The sequence below is a fragment of the Nomascus leucogenys genome, chromosome 12, assembly GCF_006542625.1.
Source record: "Nomascus leucogenys isolate Asia chromosome 12, Asia_NLE_v1, whole genome shotgun sequence".
Taxonomy (NCBI): domain Eukaryota; kingdom Metazoa; phylum Chordata; class Mammalia; order Primates; family Hylobatidae; genus Nomascus; species Nomascus leucogenys.
This window is the reverse complement of record NC_044392.1, coordinates 40,425,958-40,445,332: the sequence shown is the minus strand read 5'-3', so window position 1 is coordinate 40,445,332 and position 19,375 is coordinate 40,425,958. Positions and strand designations below refer to the sequence as shown.

At 52.6% G+C, this 19,375-nt stretch overlaps 1 protein-coding gene across 1 annotated transcript; it reads right to left on the bottom strand.

Annotated features, from left to right (window-relative positions):
* Positions 1 to 248: 248 nt before the first annotated feature.
* NECTIN4 (nectin cell adhesion molecule 4) lies at positions 249 to 19,106 on the bottom strand. Its single transcript, XM_030823199.1, has 9 exons — positions 18,772 to 19,106; positions 8,811 to 9,170; positions 6,676 to 6,966; positions 5,579 to 5,699; positions 3,848 to 3,996; positions 3,456 to 3,612; positions 2,963 to 3,038; positions 2,468 to 2,542; positions 249 to 2,128 (listed from the first exon to the last, which is right to left on the bottom strand). Exons 1-9 carry the CDS (start codon positions 18,848 to 18,850, stop codon positions 1,904 to 1,906), a joined length of 1,533 nt encoding a protein of 510 aa, XP_030679059.1. The 5' UTR covers positions 18,851 to 19,106; the 3' UTR covers positions 249 to 1,903.
* Positions 19,107 to 19,375: the final 269 nt, after the last annotated feature.

The following is a 19,375-nucleotide window of genomic DNA, read 5'->3' as shown; positions in this document are numbered from 1 at the left end:
AAAGGAATTTAAAACACTTTGCAAACTAAGGTACTGGCCATCCTCGAAAGGGTTCTTAGCTCCACTTTCCTACCAGGGGACTCTCAGAGATGGCCAAAGGCCTTGTGGAGGCCAATTCTTTCCCTTTCCCTCCCAGCTACAGGCATCCTAAGTTTTCCCCTACTTGGGACTACAGGAAGGATGGTACTGAGACAGAGAGTATGTGACTCAGAGCTTACACAGTTCAAGGGGCAAGACAGGAACCAGACAACAAGTTTTGTCTGTTTATTTAAAAACAGAATATCATTTTATGTACAAATATGCACATATTTACATAAAATGTACATATTAGGATCTTAGATCTTCAGGCTCCACATTCAAAGTCCTAGGCTGGCTGGGGAACGAAGGATGGGAGCCTCTCCCTTAGGCCAGAAATCCAGCAGATTTCAGACTAAGAAGAGTTGGGGTACTAAATCTAGGTATTCTGGCTGAGTGTATTTGGGTGGGCCAGCTAAAAATAAACCTCACTGAACTCCGGCCCCAACCCAGAGAAACATCCAGAAAGCCTTGAATTAGTGATCCAAAACCCAGGGGGAAAGGCAACATTCTCACCCCCAGCACCTCCTTCACCTCACCTGAACTCCTGCTCTCTTGGTCTATAATCACTGCTCTCTCTCTCCTCAACACCACCATTGAACAGGAGGCCTTGTCACCAGGTCCAAGCAACTCCCCAAGGTATCACAAACAACGGTGGATGCAACTTTACCTTACCCAGTAACCACGAGGCTCACATCCCTAATTCCAGACTCCACCAGCTCTCAGGTGCCCTCCCAAGGGGCTGCCTGCATGAAGATGCCTTGGAAGGAGCCCCTTTCACAATCACAGGAATTAACCCCCTGGTGTTGGAGGGGCCTCACTTTAAGCAATCCCAGTAGTAAACATTGGATAAATCTAAACGCTTTCTTTAATTTTTTTTTTCTCTTAGTAAAGGATTCAAAGCAGGCACAGTGGTGTACACCTAAAGTCCCAGCTACTAGGGAAGCTGAGGCAGGAGGATTGCTTGAGCCCAGGAGTTCAAGGTCAGCCTGAGCAACATAGTGAGACCTCATCGCTAAAAGTAAAAATAAAAATAAAAATAAAAATAAATTAAAAATACAACTAATGGAAAGGGCAAGAAAAAAAAAAAGAAAAAAATTAAAAGTGATTTGGAGCAGTATTCCTGCAAGAAGCTCCCGGCGCATGTATATTTACAGAAAATATATACATGCAGCAGGCCCAGAGGCCACCAGAGGGCAGAGGGCTTCTGTAACAGTTCAAGCCTCTGGCTGACCCCGGGACTGGCTGCTTCACACTTGCCCCCATGGCTCCGAAGTGGTAGGAGACAGGTTCCCTCACACCGGAGGCAGATTCCAGCTCCAGCTATGCCCGCACACCTGGGTCTGACCCACAGTCTCCACCTCTCACCTCCAACCTCTGCCTCATTAATACTGCTCTGGGGTCTGAGAAAATACCTGCTTTTTCAGGCAGAGGTCACACACAGCCACATGACACACACACCAAACCCTGACAGTGTTGCCCACGCAACCACTCAAATCCTGTGGCACATACACCACAGTTCACTTGACTCTGGTATGACAGCATAATACACATCACGGACACAGTCACCCCTCCACACACACACAGTCAGTCAACACTCACACAGGCACACATGCACACACACAGTGACCTGCATGCATGGTGGGAGAGACTCAATTGGTAGAGCCCTCCCGATGAACAGAAGGGTTGGAGGTAAAGGTCAAGCAGTCAGTGGAATGGGGAACATCTTCCACAAGAAATGGGGGTGTTTAAGGAGGCCCCCAAGATGAGCTAAAATCTCCCATGTCAACAGAAGGAGCCAGGCCTAGGGAAGGGAGGCAGGCCTGGGTCAGACCAGATGTCCCCGCCCATTGATGTAGATGCCATTGCCCGTGGGCTTGGCCCGCAGGGTCCCATTCTCCTGAACAAAATGGTTCATGGCCTGTTTGATGCCTTCATCCTGATCTTCCTCCTCCTCGGCCCGCCCAGAGCCTGGAGACAGCAGTTCAGTCTGTGTTTCTATCTCCCTCACCGTGGTCAGCGTGGAGTAACTGCGGCCCTCGGGCTCTTCGCTCTGCAGACCAAGGGCAAAGGGCAAGTCAGGAACAAAGGCAGGGCAGCTGGACATGGTGGGGCACGGCTGGGTCATGGTGGGATCAGAGGCCAGGCACAAGCAGGGGAAACGGTTGCCTCAGAAGCATAGGGGCCCAGAGATCGGGGACCAGGAACAAGTGTTAGGCATGGGGAGAGGGAGACGGGAGAACAAAGATGTAGCAGAGATGCGGTGCTGGGCTGCATGAGCCAGGGCTAAAGCAAGAGGGACTGGTAAGGGGGCTGCTGACGCACCATATCTGGGACCAGGGCAGGGGCCCGAGGAGAGTGGTGGGGACACCGGTGGGGCCGGGGGCCTCACCATCACAGAGCAGCTACTGTTGTCCTTGAGACTATCGGGGTGGCCCTCGGCTCTCAGCCCTACACTCTCCTCCGGCTGCAGGGCCCAGACACGGGGCAGTTAGAACAGGGCTCAGCCTCCTCCCCTCAGCCTCTTCCCCTCTTGTCCTCCACCAGCCTCCTCCCTACTTGCCTGTCCCCCAACCCAACAGGCCCATTTTCTCCTGGAAACAAACATTCTCATTTCCCCACTGCGACCACAAACCCACCCTGGAAGCAGAACTGATGGTGGCTTCCCAGAGAAGGCCCTAGGCCAATGCTTAAGGGGGCCTTCTGGAGCAGCCCTAGCAGACCCAAAGCAGCTACACCCTCTCAACTCTACCCCGGCCAGCCCCAGCTGTGAGTCACTGGCTGACCCAGCAGAGAGCTGTGCTCCTGGTCTGCAGAGGGGCCCAGGCACAAGCACACCCCAATGCGACCACACCCCTGCATGCATACACCCAACCTTGGCACACACCTGGCTCCTGGGGTCCGTGTGATGGGAATGCAGCCTCCGGATGGAGTTCTCCCTGGTCAGGGTCAGCTCCTCCTCACTGGGAAAGACACACCCTTGTCAGGAGCTGAGGGTAGTGGCAGCCTCCCAAGGTGAGCCTATCCTGGCTGAGCCTAGTGAGACAGGCCTGGAGGGTGTGGGTGCCGTGCTGGCCCTGCAAGTGTGAGTGTGTGGCTGCAGGTGGCAGTGCGGCTGAAGAGCATGTGTGTGCTGTGTGCGTGTGCATACTTGGCAACATCCAGGCACATGGATCTGACCCTCACTAAGGTGGAAGGATTGAGTGCTCCATCTGTGCTCCAGACCCTTAGCTCCTTCTCAGCCCTAGAAAGACCCCACCTCTAGTCTGAAACTCCTCAGTTTTCAGCCCACCCAGTCTCCTCGGGCCTGGCCCACCTCCTGCTATCCTCTTCTTTGTTCCCAGCTTAGTTTTACCCACCCAGGAGTGCCCAGTACTCACTATTTCTGGGTCATCTGCTGGGCCTTGCGCTGATGGTATCGGGACATGAGTACCACCACCACCACCAGAAGGCAGAACAAGAGTGCAGCGATCACACCCACCACCACCACGGAGGCTGATACTAGGTCCACCTGCTTCCCAGAGTCTTCCTGGGGGTCTGCTGGAGACAGGCCACTGTCTGAGGTGGAAGCCTGCAGCCACAACCCACCCCAGACCTCACAGCTCCCCCACAAAACATCTAAAACCACACCTCAGTTTGATTCTCTGCAAGACACGCAGCCCAGCCCCCTCTGAATAAACACTTTCCCAATTCACTGTCTCTGTCTTGCTTCCTGCTGCCCCCACCAAGCCCCTTGGCCCAGGTCCCTTGTCCCTTCTGCCCCAGTGCTTACCAAGAACATCCACAGTGACCTGAGAATCCCTCGCGGAGAACTCATTGCTGACATGGCAGACGTAGATGCCGCTGTGCTCAGTGGTCAGTGGGGGAAAGCCCAAAGTGTCCCCATCCACTCGTACCCCACTGGGCAGAGGCCCATCCAGCCTGGAAGACAGGGAAGCTGAAGGGTGCTAGCCGGGAAGGGCTGAAGCCACCACCACCCAACGTGTCCAGACAGCTCTCCACCCTCCACCCCCATGACGTCACCCAGAGCCGCCGGCTGTTCCCACGGTGCCCCTCCCTCCACCAGGCAGGTCTAGGCAGAGGTCCTTTCTCCCTGCTGCCCAGCCTGACCTGGGCACCCCACACACACACCCGGGGATGATCCACACGTGTGCCATCCCACATGCTTCCACAGGCATCACGTCATCCAACACTAGATACCAGGTACACATGTTATAAAGTCCACACAACAGGACACTCCACTCCTAGCTGGGTGTAGAGGTAATTGGAAAATGTGACTGCCTGCTCCAACACCCGTGATGTTGCATGGCAGGATACACAAACATAGCCCCAGGCACAAGGCCACATGCATCGCTCATATGCTCACATGTGAGAACATGCCCATCATGGGCTCACACACATGTGTACCCAACCTCTCCCTGACTCTCTAGATATTTCAGACCTTGGAAAAAGGCCAAGGATGCCTTGAGGGAACTGGAGGTAGTGGGTGTTTTTGAGGTGCTAGCAATATTGTGATGGTTATAGGAGTGTTGGCTTAACAACAATTAGAAAAAGACACAGCTGTCTTGTGCATTTTATGCACTCACATAAATAGATAAAATATTAATATCAAAATATTGTGTTATATTTCACAATTTAAAAGTTAGACAAGGCCAGGCATGGTGGCTCACGACTATAATCCCAGCACTTTGGGAGGCCGAGGCGGGAAGATCACCTGAGGTCAGGAGTTCGAGACTGGCGTGGTCAACATGTTGAAAGCCCATCTCTACTAAAAATACAAAAAACTAGCTGGGCATGCTGGCACACACCTGTAATCCCAGCTACTTGGGAGGCTGAGGCAGGAGAATCTCTTGAACCGGCAGGCAGAGGTTGCAGTGAGCCAAGATCACACCACTGCACTCCAGCCTGGGCAACAGAGCGAAACTCCCTCTCAAAAAAATAAAAATAAAAGACAAGGGCCGGGCATGGTGGCTCATGCCTGTAATCCCAGAACTTTGGGAGGCCAGGGTGGGCAGATCATGAGGTCTAGAGATCGAGACCAGCCTGGCCAAAATGGTGAAACCCTGTCTCTACTAAAAATACAAAAATTAGCTGGGCGGGGTGGTGCGTGCCTGTAATCCCAGCTACTCGGGAGGCTGAGGCAGGAGAACTGCTTGAACCCAGGAGCGGGGGGTTTCAGTGAGCCGAGATCATGCCATGCACTCCAGCCTGGAGACAGAGCAAGACTCTGTCTCAAAACTAAAATAAATAAAATAAAAGACAAAATATTTAAGGGCTTATCCATTTATTCCCTACTAATGACCATGTATCTTAGATTCCCTGGGCAAACCAATAATATTTGTGTTCTTGTGTAATGAGTATAATAATACAAGAGATCTGAACACATACCCCAACATATTTGGGGGCTCAGAATATATTGTCTCATTCCATAGTGGTATATCCTGGCCCTGAGAGGGGAGGAACCTAGTCTCAAGTTAAGCCTTCCCTAGGCTTGGGCCCTTACCGTGTCCAGTTGTATGAGGGAGGGGGCTGCCCCTCACTCAGGCACTTGAGCATAGCTCCTTCTCTGCCAACGTGCCACAGATTTTGGTCTTCAAGGCCCCTCACAGAGGCCTCAGCAAGGACTGGAATGGGAAGTGGGAGGAGAAAGAATGGGAATGATGCCTTTGATCATGTGGTGCCTCAAAGTGCCCTGTCCCCACCCCACCCTGCCTGAAATACCCTCCCCTTGCCCTTCTCCATCCTGCTCATCTGCTGCCAAAGCTAGCTCAGCCCCACCCTGCTGACAGCTCCTGGCCACACTGTTCCCTCACCTCTCTAAGCTCAGAGAGTTTATATTGGTTTACCTGTACAATGAGACCAGAAGTCCCTCAAGGTAGTGATCCATCAAACATTTTCTGGATGTCTTGTGTTGCCTAGCATAGTGCTAGTCATAGAACAGGTGCTAAATAAATGTTGCCTGATTCTTCAAAGGTGTAACAATCCTACTAGTTCATTCATTTCTTCAGAAAACATTTGTTGAGGACCTACTTTAAGCCAAATGCTGAAAACAGTCTTATCCCCTCCAGAGGCTTGAAGTCTAATACTGGGAAAACAATATCTACCATTTACCAAGCGCCTTCAATGCGCTAAGCACTGTGTGAGTTGCTCTGCGTTCATAGTTTCTATTTCCCATCAAAACCCTCTAAAGTTGGTATGAGTTATAAATAATTATACTCATTTTGCTGATGAAGAAAATGAAGCCTAACAAGATTGAATAACAGCTGCTAAGTAGAACTAGGGCTTGTCTAAGTTTATCTATTTCCAAATCCTAAACTAATATTTTAGAAAGTGCTTTCAATTCCATGTTTATAATTGATTCTCCCAATAACCCTGTGAAACAAGGCAATCTCCTTTGTAAAGATAAGGACACAGAAGCTCAGAGAGGTCTATCCTCTGGGATCGGACTCCAGGTCTTCCACATTTGGACTAGTGCTCTGTCACATACTATAGCCTCCAGGACCCAGGCTGGCCAGCCTGGCATGGCTCAGGGACCTATGGCATCTCACCTATCTGCTAAGAACTCCTTGGGCCTCCCTACCCAAGCATCCAAGTACTTACAGGACACGTGGAGGATGTGGGTGATCCTTTGGTCCTGGAGCAGGCCAGGATGGGACACCACACAAGTCAGTGGCTGCCCATTCATGCTGCGGCTAGGCACCAGGTGGAACTCTGAGGTGACGGCAGCAGAGCGGGAGTGCTTGAAGGAACGGCTGGACGTTGTGCCTTTGACCTCTGTGTCCCAGGTCACGCTGGGGGCTGGGCTGCCCTCAGCTGTGCAGGAGGCTGCCAGGGTCAGGCCCTGGCCCTCTTCTAGTGCTGGACCAGGATTCAGTGAGGGCAGGGGAGGCACTGCAAATGGGGAAAGGCAGGGGTCACGGGTCTGCACAATCCCTGTCAGGAGGCCTCCACTCATCGCATTTCAGTCTTGCGCAAGTACAAACTTTCAGGCCCCCTTTCCTTCTTTTATTTCATGGAGACGCAGATGAATGGTAGAAATTCAGGTGACTTTGTATCCTTCTCTACTGCGTGAATTTTTTACAATGAACATATATCATTTTAAAAAATAAAAATAATGAAGTAATTAAAAACCTAACCAGATATCATCTACCTAATAATAACCACCATCTAGTAAGCATTTGCTGTGTGTCAACTATTATGCTAAATACCTTATAAATGTTATCTCAAATTCTGTCAACAAACAGTGAGTTAGGTATTATTATCTGTATTTTCCAAATGAGGAAACCAAAGCACAAGGAAGTTAACTGACTGTCCCAAGTCATCAGCTATTAGGTGACAAAGCCTAGATTTACACTTGGGTTTTTATTTTTACTCCAAGGCTGATGTTATTAACTCATATGTGAATAAAGGGAAACTATAAAAACCTTTATTTTATTTATTTATTTGTTTATTTATTTATTTATTTATTTTTGAGACTGAGTCTCCCGCTAACGCTCAGGCTGGAGTGCAGTGGCACGATCTTGGCTCACTGCAACCTCCACCTCCCGGGTTCAAGCAATTCTCCTGCCTCAGCCTCCTAAGTAGCTGGGATTACAGGTGCGCACCACCACACCCAGCTGATTTGTGTATTTTTAGTAGAGATGGGGTTTCACCATGTTGGCCAAGCTGGTCTCAAACCCCTGACCTCAGGTGATCTGCCCACCTCAGCCTCCCAAAGCGCTGGGATTACAGGGTGTGAGCCACCTCACCCAGCCAAAAACCTTTATTTTTACCTTCAAAATATTAACACAGAATGGAAAAGACTTAACTTGACCATAAGTCCGGAGTTCACCACAAGTGCCCACAATATAAAGTGATGGTTTAAAAAGTGCATGTGGCCCGGCGCGGTGGCTCACGCCTGTAATCCCAGCACTTTGGGAGGCCAAGACAAGCGGATCACGAGGTCAGGAGATGGAGACCATCCTGGCTAACACGGTGAAACCTTGTCTCTACTAAAAATACAAAAAAATTAGCTGGGCGTGGTGGTGGTCGCCTGTAGACCCAGCTACTCGGGAGGCTGAGGCAGGAGAATGGCGTGAACCCGGAAGGCGGAGCTTGCAGTGAGCTGAGATCGCACCACTGCACTCCAGCCTGGGCGACAGAGTGAGACTCTGTCTCAAAAAATAAAAAAAGTGGTTGTGATCTCAGACCACATTCACTGAAGGTCCATATCAAGGAAGGTATTAGCCCCACTGGTCGTGTATGGCCACACCATAGCTGGGCCTGTGTCCACATTCAGGACCCACATTGTAAAAAATACCATGGAGCACAGGATGGTGAAAGAGGCTTAGAAACTGTCTTTGGTGGAACTGTGTCAGGGACCAGTAAGTTTAGCTTGGAGAAGAGTAGATTTGGGTGGGGCATGACAAAGGGCCTCTGCTTTTGGAAAGGTGGTTGTGCAGAAAAGAGAATAAGCCAGTGCCATATTGCCACAGGGCAAAAGTAACAGAGGGAGTTTCATGTCGTCGGAAGGAAGAACTTCCTAATAAATGGATTCTTCCCCAGCTTTTGGGGTTACTTGGAGAGAATTTCTGGATTGGGTGCGAGGATAGCTAGCTGCGTGAAGCTCCCTCACCTGAACATGACCCCACTTTTTATTCCTGTTCTACCTCTGCCCCATCCATCTCTGCAGTCCTCATCTCTGCTTCCCCCTGCATCCACAGCAGCTCAGACCATACCCAGAGATCCCCACTTACCCAGCACTCGGAGCCGCAGCCGCGCCTGGAAGCTGCCGGCGGGGAAGGTGCTGACCCGGCACTCATACTCGCCCTCGTCTGCCTGCACTGCGTTGCGCAGGAGCACTGAGCCGTCCAGGGGGTCGCGTGGGGGCGGCGGCTGCTCCACGCGGCCCTCGTAAGCCGGGCTCACATGAAGCCCGTATTTGGAGTGCAGTAGCGCTAGTTCCTGGGCGCCTTCGCCCGCGTCCACCCGAGCCCATGCCACTTGCCCCACTTGCTCGCCGGAGTCCCCTCGGTAGAAGCAGGGTAGTTTTGCGTCCTGGCCCAGCACCACAGTTACCACGTCTGAGGTCTCCAGCTCACCCGCGGGGCACCGGCCTGCAGGGGGCAGAGAGGGACAGCCACCATTGGGGTGCTGCCAGAGCTGGGGGAGCACAGTCATAATGATAATGACAGCAAAGGTGGCCGGAACTCCTGGAGCATTTTGTGCTTGCAAAGCACATTCAGTTCATTACCTTATTAAATCTACAAAACATTCCCAAGAGATAGGCGTTATTATCACCATTTAACAGATGAGGAAACTGAGACCCAGAGAGAGGAAGTGGCTTGCCTAAGGCCACACAGACAATTTATGGAAGACTCACACCCTCTTGCAGCCTAGGATTGTACCCTGAGCAGTTGCAAGGTGGGAGGCTGTAACAGAACAGGAAGACCCAGCCTCTGCCCTCAGGGAGCTCACAGTCATCAGGGAAATGGAATTTATGCGCAAAGAAACAGGGAAAGCCATGAACAAACTTTCAGAGGAGGTTCAACCCACCAACCAGGAAAAAGTGGATAGTTTCAGAAAATGTGGCCGGGAGCCACGGCAAGAATCCAAAACTGTTGGTGTCTGGAATGGGGCACATAGGGTAGGAAGGGTCTATTCAGTAGGCCCTTTGGAACATTCTTTTCATGGCTTGAAGATGAGATACCTGGATTCCCATAGCGCAGGAAGTGTTCCATGTGGGAGGAAAGGCATGAACCAAGGCTCAGAGGCAGGAATGAGCAAGCCACTAAAGACAGAAAGGGCCCAGGTCAGAGGCCCAGAGAGATGAGATCAGGGCAGACACACAGCAACCGGGTCAGAATTGTAAGCCAGAATCGGTGGACAAGGGACAAAGGGCTAGTACAAAGGACTAGTATTTTGCATATTAATGAAGCCCTCAGGGATTCTGGAATCAGAGCTATCCATCATGTTACCTTATCTGCAAATAAGGATCCACTCCCTGCTCTCATGGGACTTGAGTTCTGCTCAGGAGCAAGAGATACATATGGAGACACATATGGAAACATGTGATGATGGTTTCTGATTTAGTGCTCAGGGGTGTGTTACAGGCCAACCGTGGGATGGGGCAATCACTACGGGACTGAATCATTTGGGAGGGCCCCATACATGAGTTGGGTAGGATTAGGAGGGAGAGAGGCCTAGAAAGGCATTCTAAGTCAGGGACCACGGTGAGCAAACACCAAGGAGATGGAGAAGGTGGCTTGTTTAGGAAGCAAAGAGGAGAGGACCCAGCCTAAGACAGGGTGTGTGTGTTGAGCAGGAGTGGAAAATATGGTTTGGGCTGGGTGGGGCCAAATCACTGGGGAACTTCCATACCAGCAAAGGAATTCAGACTTGATCAAGAGGAAATGGGGAGTCACTGAAGGTTCCTTAGCCAGGGAGTGCCGTGAGCAAGTGGTGAGGGGCACTCACTGAAGGCTGCAGCTGCAGCCTGGGTGCAGTAGCGCTAGGGTGGAGAGGAGGGGACAGTTCCAGGGGGAGATTTGACAGGGATTTGGTCACTGACCAGAAAGAGAGATGAAGGAGAGGAAGGACTCAAAGGCAGCTCCTAAATTTCTAGGATGAGTAACTTATGAGGGAGACAGGGCCTGAGGATGTTCATTGTTGGGAAGAAAATAAATTTGGAGTCATGGAATCAAAAGTGAAATATGGGGATTGGGGCCTGGGGGCGGAGCAAAGGAACATGCTGGGATGGCGGGAGCTCCTTGCCTTGGAATGCGTGCCCCAGCAACCCCCAACAGTGTGTTGTCCCTGCCTCTGCCCAGCAAGCCACACACCTTGTTGTTCCTCACCTCTGCTCACACTGTACCCCCTGCCTGGAATGCCTCCTCCCTATGTCTGGTAGCGCCTACTCATCATTTAAGACTCTGCTTAGACATCATTTCCAGCAGGAGTCCTCCCTCCTCCCACCCCCACCCCAGGCAGCATTAGGTGCCCTTCCTCTGTGCTCCCCAGCACCCTGCTTTCACTCCTGTCACAGCACTTTATCCCTATTTTCTGGGCCTCACATCACATATGGAACCATTGTTTCTGATTTAGTGCTCAGTGGTATGTGGGTTCCGTCAACATTTATTGACCAAGTGAATGAATGAACAGGTGAATTAATAAATGAGAGAGACAGAAGGAAAGTATAGAATGAGGAGGAACAGGCTGGGCACAGTGGCTCACACCCTAATCCCAGCACTTTGGGAAGCTGAGGCAGGCAGATCACCTGAGGTCAGGAGTTTGAGACCAGCCTGGCCAACATGGTGAAATCCTGTCTCTACTAAAAATAAAAAAATTAGATGGGTGTGGTGGCGGGCGCCTGTAGTCCTGACTACTCGGGAGGCTGAGGCAGGAGAATTGGTGAACCCAAGAGGTGGAGGTTGCAGTGAGCTAAGATCAAGCCACTGACCTCCAGCTTGGGCAACAAAGCGAGATGCCATCCCCCCCTCCCAAAAAAAAATGAGGAGGAACAAGCATTGGACAGGCCAGGGAGGAACATTACATGGTAACCTTGGGGTGGAGGCAGGATAGGCTGGGCTAGCTAATTGGGTTCACTGCCAAAGGGAGCACCTCCAGACTGGACAGAGGAAAAAAATAGGGTTGGAAGGAGGCAGGCATGGAGGGAGGAAATGAAGCCCCACCAGAATGGATCAGAGAGTTTTAGTGAGGCAGCACATAGAGCACAGGAAGGGGTTCCTGTGGCCCTGCTACCAGAAGGAGAGGGAAGAAGGATGCTGTTGGGTGCTGAGAGGGCCCAGATGGGACAGGATACACCTGCAGGGCCAGATACCAGGGCCCTGACCTGCGTAAGCTAATGTTGGTCCCACCCAGCCCAGCCTGGGAGTCCAGCTAACCACCCGCACCCCTCCCAGGCTTCTTCTCCTCCTGGCACTGGAAAGAACAGGGCTGCCAAGGAAGGGCTGTGAGTGAGCTTGGGTAGGGGATCTCCAGCACAACATATCCTCTGCTTCAAACGCTGGTGTCTGTGACAGTCACAGGGATCCCAAGACCTGCCCCATTAGGACACTCAAACCTTTCTAAAGACTATTTCTGAGACAATATCAGATGGCATATTTTCCATCCCTATTCCTATACTAGCCAACCACCTGCTGCCTCCCCACCACTAATCACCTGTATTTCCCTTGGAAAATACCTTCTTTTTTTTTTTTTTTTTTTTTTTTTTTTTTTTTGAGACAGAGTCTCGTTCTCTCACCCAGGCTGGAGTGCAGTGGCGCGATCTCGGCTCACTGCAAGCTCCGCCTCCCGGGTTCACGCCATTCTCCTGCCTCAGCCTCTCCGAGTAGCTGGGACTACAGGCGCCCGCCACCACGCCCGGCTAATTTTTTGTATTTTTTTAGTAGAGACGGGGTTTCACCGTGGTCTTGATCTCCTGACCTCGTGATCCACCCGCCTCGGCCTCCCAAAGTGCTGGGATTACAAGCGTGAGCCACCGCGCCCGGCCGGAAAATACCTTCTTAGGGTACAGCAGGCATTAGATACCCAGCGCATGCCTGAATCTCAATCCTCCATGTTCTCACCTGTGAGTCCACGATCCCCACCCCTAGGGGACAAACTGAAGCTTCACAGACCGAGGAACCCAGTAAAACAGGAAATTCCCTTCTGGATATCTCCCACAGATCCTCATTGTTCTAAATCCACTATTTAGTAGGAACATCTCAGCCTGAGGCAACACCCTCCTCCAGCTGCGTACCCCCCTACCACCCTAGGGTACAAGAGAAGAGAAAAAAGAATTTGGGCCCTAGAATCCCTGTCCTTGGCTAAACAGACCCAGAAGTCCAGGTTTCCAGGCCAGGGCAGGCCAGGACTGCCTCCTCCTTCTCTCCTCCACCCAGTGTCAGCCTGGCGTCAGCATGATGATGTCATCAGACCAAAGGAGACACATTGCTTGCCTGGTGAGTTCACCTTGCGGGCATGTGGTGGCCAGGCCAGGCCAAGCCCACAGACCCTTCTGTTGCAAATTGTTTACTGAGGCTGGTGGACTCCGGCTGGTTGGACACTCCTCCCTCTGACCCTCTCACCCCTCCTCCCTGGAGCACCAGGACGCTGGTCAGGAGCCTTGGTGACTCAGAAGCTGCCTCACAGCAGCAAGCCTAGCCACAGCCACCACCACCTTGCGCAAGGGAGAGAACAGGCCCAACTGGCCAGACGGGATCCCTGCCCTTGGCCTCCCCCACCCTGGCCAGGCCCCCACGGGCCTCTTTGGAGCCCAGCCCTTTGTGTACCCCGCCCGCTCCCAGACAGGCCCTCCATTCCAGGTTTGGGCTGGCTGGCTGTTCCCCACCCTATGCCTGGGTCTCAACTTTCCTTTCTGTGTGAGCCTGGCCTCTGATCTCAGGAGGGGAAACTGAGGCTGGCACTTGCTGACACCCAGCCATCAAGAGCATCTTTAAGGAAGTATCTTTTCTTTATGAGGGGCCTTTCTCCATCAGTATTCCCTGCTGGGACTTACAGGTGTGAATGTAGGGGATCCTAGAGGTGGGTCTGTGAGAAGGAGGAAGGGAGTAAGTATGAGTTTTTTGTGTATGGGGAGCTGTGGCTAAGGGCCTGGCCAGTCTTAGTGCTGGTTCAAACGCATGTGAGGCTATCGCCTTGCATAAACTGGTGGGTGTTTGGCACATATATGTTTTCATATCTTATCTTAGGGGCATATACGTACTTACTTGTCTGTGTCCAGAGGGAAGAGCTGTGTATCAGTATGTGTGAATGTGTGTGCACACATGATTCCGTGTGTGTGTCACACCCTCTGTATGCATGGAGTGCATTCTTGTCTCGCGGAACTCTGCACACATAGTAAATATTTTGCTGTCGGTTTATCTTGGCTTCCACATGTCTCTCTGTCTCAGCTGCCATTGGTCAGTGGTATGTGGCTGTAGCCTTTGCCTCTGCATCCTGCCTGGAATGTTACCCCCAGCATCCTTCCCCACCTTACCCCAAGACCTGAAGACATATTCATCTCAGGCTCAAGGTGGAAGTACCCAGAGATGAGGTCACTGTCCCTCCGGGGGATGGGAACTTGCCATTAAGGACTCCCCAGTAGAACAAAACAAATGTTCCCTCTCCCCTTGCTCCTCAGGTTCCTACTAAAAGGACTCCCACCCTTCTCACCACTACCCCCAGCCACTCCCCAGGGCTCCTCAGCAGCTCTGGCCCCCCAAGGAGGCCTCTCCCTGGGAATCTCTGTCAGGGCTCTGCTGCTGCCACCACCAGAAAAACCAGCTCTGGCTCCAGGCCTGGGTAAGGGTTGTCTGGTGTGGGTTTGGTGGGGGTGAGGGGAATTCTGCCTGGGGCTAGGGGGAGGGGTCCAGGCTGTCTAGGGTCTCATGCTCCTTTGTTAACTCCTGCCTCCCCTTACCTGACAGCAACAACCTCCACCGGAGAGCTGCAGTATGTGGGTGAGTTTGGAGTGAGAAAGGACCTGGGAGAGACGCACCAAAGCTCCCCATCCAGGACAGGTGACACAGACAACCCAGCAAACCCCCTTCCATCCACTCTTTCCCCCATAACCTTGGCCTTGGAGTGCTAAGGAACTTTAAAAACCAGAAGATTCCCTCTCCGCCTTCATCCACCTCCCTCACTTACCCCCCATTGTTCTAAGCCCCCCAGCTTAGTGAGAGCTTCCCAGCCTGGGCATAACGCCCACCCACAGATTAGTGTCTGGGGAGGGGGGCCACACAATCACAAAGGGAGATGAGAACAATGGGGGGGACAGGCCTTGAGGCAGCCCCACTCTGGCCCAGACACAGCTCCCAGCACAGATAAGTCCCCTAAACCCCCCGGAGCCAGAGTCTGAGCCTGGCTGAGTCACCACAACAGCCACACTGTGGGTGGGAGAACCAGGATTCAGCTTCTCCCAAACTCCTGAGATCCTAACCCCTGCTCCGCACTGCCCCTCCACCCACCATGGCCAGCTCTGCACCATCCCAAATCACAGCCTCAACTCCAGCTCTCAGGACACACCAGATTTAGAGGGAAGGGGGTGGGGGTGGCCAGAAAACTATGAGAAAATCTCCTGAGGCCAGAGGCTGCCTGTTCCAGTGAAAGAGTGACCTCAGCCGCCTTCTCCACAGCCTTCCTTCAGGAGGCATGGCAGATGCCTCCCCAGTTCTGAACTTCACCTCCTCTTTTTTTTTTTTTTTTTGACACAGAGTCTCACTCTGTCACCCAGGCTAGAGTGTAGTGGCGCGATCATGGCTCACTGCAACCTCAATCTCCTTGGATTCAGGCAATCCTCCCAAGTAGCTGGGACCACAGGTATGCCACCATGCCTGGCTAACTTTTTTATTTTTTGTAGGGACGGGGTTTTGCCGTGTTGCCCAGGCGGGTCTCAAACTCCTGGCCTCAAGGGATTCACCTGCCTTGGCCTCCCAAAGTGCTGGGATTATAGGCATGAGCCACCAAGCCTGGCCCCCTCCTCATTTAGATTCTCTTCCCAAATTAAGACCCTAGGCTTCTCTACTCCCTTCCCTTCTGACTTCGTTTCCTGCATCACCTCCATCCCTTCTCTCTGCCTAGACTTCGGTCGGAACAAGTGCAAGTTTTTGCAGACTAGAACATCCAATCATTCTCTCCTCACTGGGCTTTTGCCCCAAAGTAGCTAATCCCCATTCACTTTGCCTACAGGACCCCCAGATCCCGAGGCTCTGGTCCGGCTGATGGAATCATGAACTCTAACCTCCTCATCTCTGTAGCTAGGGTCTCCTTGGCCCGGCCTCCTTAAACACTAGGGTGGGAACAAGGTCACTGGGGTCACAGGGCTTCCCTGGGATTCTCCCGATTCTCATCACCTCCCTTGCTGGCTTCCCCGGGTTTGGGTAGGTCCTATAGGAAAGGGCCTGCCCCCCCCCCACCGTAAACAGGAGTAGAAAAGTAAGGATGGGCCCCTCCCTTTCGAGGAAACTAACCTCAGACAGAAAGCTGATCCTAACCCCCAGAAGGCAGACCTCAGAATGCAGAGCACCACTCGCCCTCTGGTCCTGCAGAGCTCCTGAACCCAACAAAGAGCTAGGGACTAGGATCCTAAAGGGGGGAGGGGTGTCTCGTGGATTTGGGTCCCTCAGCCCCAGGGCAAGAGATGGGGGAGGGAGAAGGGAGGAGACCTCACCCGGAAACTCAACCCATTAAGGAGAGACAAAGAGCTGTGGTGCTGAGGCGCCTCCCAAGCCTGGGCTCCTTTCCCTGTCAGGGGTGGGGCAGGGCCCTGGGGCTCAGAGCTCTAATGGCCCAGGATTTGGGTGGGGGGTGAATTTGCAGTAGGGCCAGGAAGGCAGTATCCTGGGGAAAGGTACTCTGGTACCCTCTGAGAGATGGGACCAGAACCCTTTCCTCCTCCTACCTCCACAGCCAGACCCAGTGACCCTTCCAACACCCCAGCACCCCACTTCAGCCAGGGCTGGACCATCACAGAGTCATCGTATTTCAGAGCTGGAAGGTCAATAGAGATCATCTGGTCCTAGCTCTCGGTCTACTGAAGTCTGGTTTCATCGCTGCCCAAGATTACCAAATAGATTAATAGCGGAAACGGGATCTGGACCCGAGACTCCTGACTTCCCAGTCCAAGGATTTTTTCAGAGACATGAAACATTCCAGGTTCCCGGGACCCATTAAGGAGAGTCTACACACAGAAAAGCCAGAATGGGGGTGGTAGTGGAGCTAGGACCATCTGATCCTCAGGCTAGGAGTCTCCAGCCCCCAGAGCAACCTCAGCTCTGTGCAGGTTGTCGCTGCAGCAGCAGCAAAGTGGCCTCCTACCAGGTACCAGCTTCCTGGGGCAATCTGGAGCCAGGCTTCCTCCCTTACTGTCAGGCATTGCATGAGGTCTAACTAGAAGGGGGTCTCCTTTCCCCTTCCCTGGGCTTCTCTTAGTAAGAACAGTTTTGCCATCATGGAAAAGGAAGGCAAGAACCATGTGATGCAGTCACCATTGCATCTCCAGCATCTAGTACCCAGGCTGTACCCAGTGTGCACTCAAATGTACTATTCTTCAATGAACTTAGAGTGAGAACACCAAGACACTAACCCTGGTTATGTTCCTAACACTGAGCAGAGGTAATCAGGGATTCCAGACATAGTGACCTGGCCTGGGGGCTGTGAGGGACCATGAAAGGGAAGGGCTACACTGGCTCTTCTGGGGGTACTGCTGGAAGCTGGGGGTGGGAGAGAGAGATTGGCTCCTCAGTTCAGAGTCAAAGGAAAGAGATGTTTGTGCGTGTGCATGTGTGTCTACTCCTAACATTGAGTAATCTTGCAGATCTCACTTGCCTCTCTCAGTTTTTTCATCTGTAAAATGAGAGAGTTGGAGTGGTGATCTCTTTGATCTCTTCCAAGTCCTGAGATGGCATGACTCCACTCTTTAGGTGTGGGTAGATCCCACAGGAAAGTGACTGCTGGTTCCCCAACTCCAGCAACTAGGCTCCACCTTTTTGACCTAAACAAGTGAGAAGGATTATCTGGAAGACGGGAATTAAAACACAAGTGGTAGGGGACTGTGAGGGGATGGCAGGGGTAGGAGCTCAGTATCCTATGACTGGAGGCTGGGCCCATGACCTATAATAAAATCAGAGTTGGAGCAGCCCATACCTCCACCAATCCACACATCTAGGCCTTTTTCCCCTCCTCAAAGCTTTGGCTGGAGATGGAGGTAGGGGAATCACTGCTAGATCTTGCTGGGCAACAGAGGCTCCCTTGCTACTGCTCCTGGGCCTGAGAATCAAACTATCCTGTCCAGATCTGGCCCTATCTTTTGAAGGAGAAATATTTCTGTTACTCATTACCGTAGGAACAGCCTATGGAATCCCACTGAGGTCTCACTGTGCACACACACGGACACACACTCTCCTCCACTCTGAAGATTATACATTCCTATAATTCATATTTGCTCTATATGCATTAGACAGACAGGAGGTGAGGAGTAATACAAGGCATCTAGTTAAGAAAATGCGGGAACAGGAGATGAACAAATGAGGACCACACCCTATCTAGAAGGTTCCCTACCTTAGACCCCCACCCATCTAAACCCCCTTATTACCACCCTGGCACCTAATACTGTGCCCAGGGAAAGGGAGGGGTCAGAGTGACAGGCGTTCTCGGCTCTCCTATAGTCCCCAGCAGGTGCCCCAGTCCTGGTGCTCCAGAACACCATGGAGAGAAGAGAAGGAAATAGAAATCCCCCATCCACTCTCTGGGCATCAGGCTTCCTGCACCCTGATGACTGCAGAAACCAGCTGAGCCCTGAGTCAGCCCCAGTTCCAGGCAGCCGTTCCAGAGCCCAGGGGGTAGGCCAAGGCACCTCCAGGAAACCCTGGGGTGAACAGGATCCTCACAAGTCCCACCTGCCTGCCCACCTGCACTGGGTCACCATGTCTATTTCCCAAGACAGCTCAGGCCTAGGCAAGTCTTAGTGACCCCCAGACATAGTGACCTGGCCTGGGGGCTGGGAGGGAACATGAAGGGGAAGGGCTATACTGGCTTTTCTGGGGGCACTGCTGGAAGTTGGGGGTAGGAGAGAGAGAGACTGGCTCCTCAGTTCAGAGTCAAAGAAAGGAGAATGTGTGTGTGTGTGCATGCGTGTGTGTCTATGTGTTTGTGCATGTGTGTCAGTGCCAGGTTGGGCTCAGAAGCAAGTGTCCTGATGGTTCAGGCAAGTCCTACCTGTAAATGATGCCATCAGTAGCAGCAGCAGCAGCCAGGCCTCAGGCCCCCACATCTCGGCTCCCAGGGACAGGCGCATGGTTGAAAGGCAGACTGCCCAGCGTTTCTGAAGTTCCACCAAGATCTCCCTGGGAGCCGGCTGCAGACTTGAATAAGGAACTAACCCAGAAGGCAGGAAGCTGCAGAGTTCTTGCCTCTCGCACTTGGGTCTCCACTAGGGGACCCAGCCCCGGCCCCGTTCTACCCACCCAGCCGTAGCTACCCCCAAGAAGCCGTGATCGGGAGCTCCGAGCTCCCCCAGAGCTACTTCCCACGCTGTGGCCAACAACGACGGCAGAAACCTGGGAACCTGCTCAGCAGGTCAGAACAGGTGCGTCTCTGGGGGCTGGGCCTGGCACGGAGACTCAGCAGCCACCGCCCCCATGGCCTGGGCTAGCTAATGGGCGCCAGGGAGGGAGGGAAGGAGGGAAGGACCTGGGTGGGGTTGGTGGGGTCCCATCCTCAGCTCCAGGCTTTACCTGCGAGTATGTGGAAGGGGCTATGAAGGGAGAGGCAAGGGTCGGAGCTAAAGGAGGCCCAGGGCACCAGGCCAGGCCAGGATGAA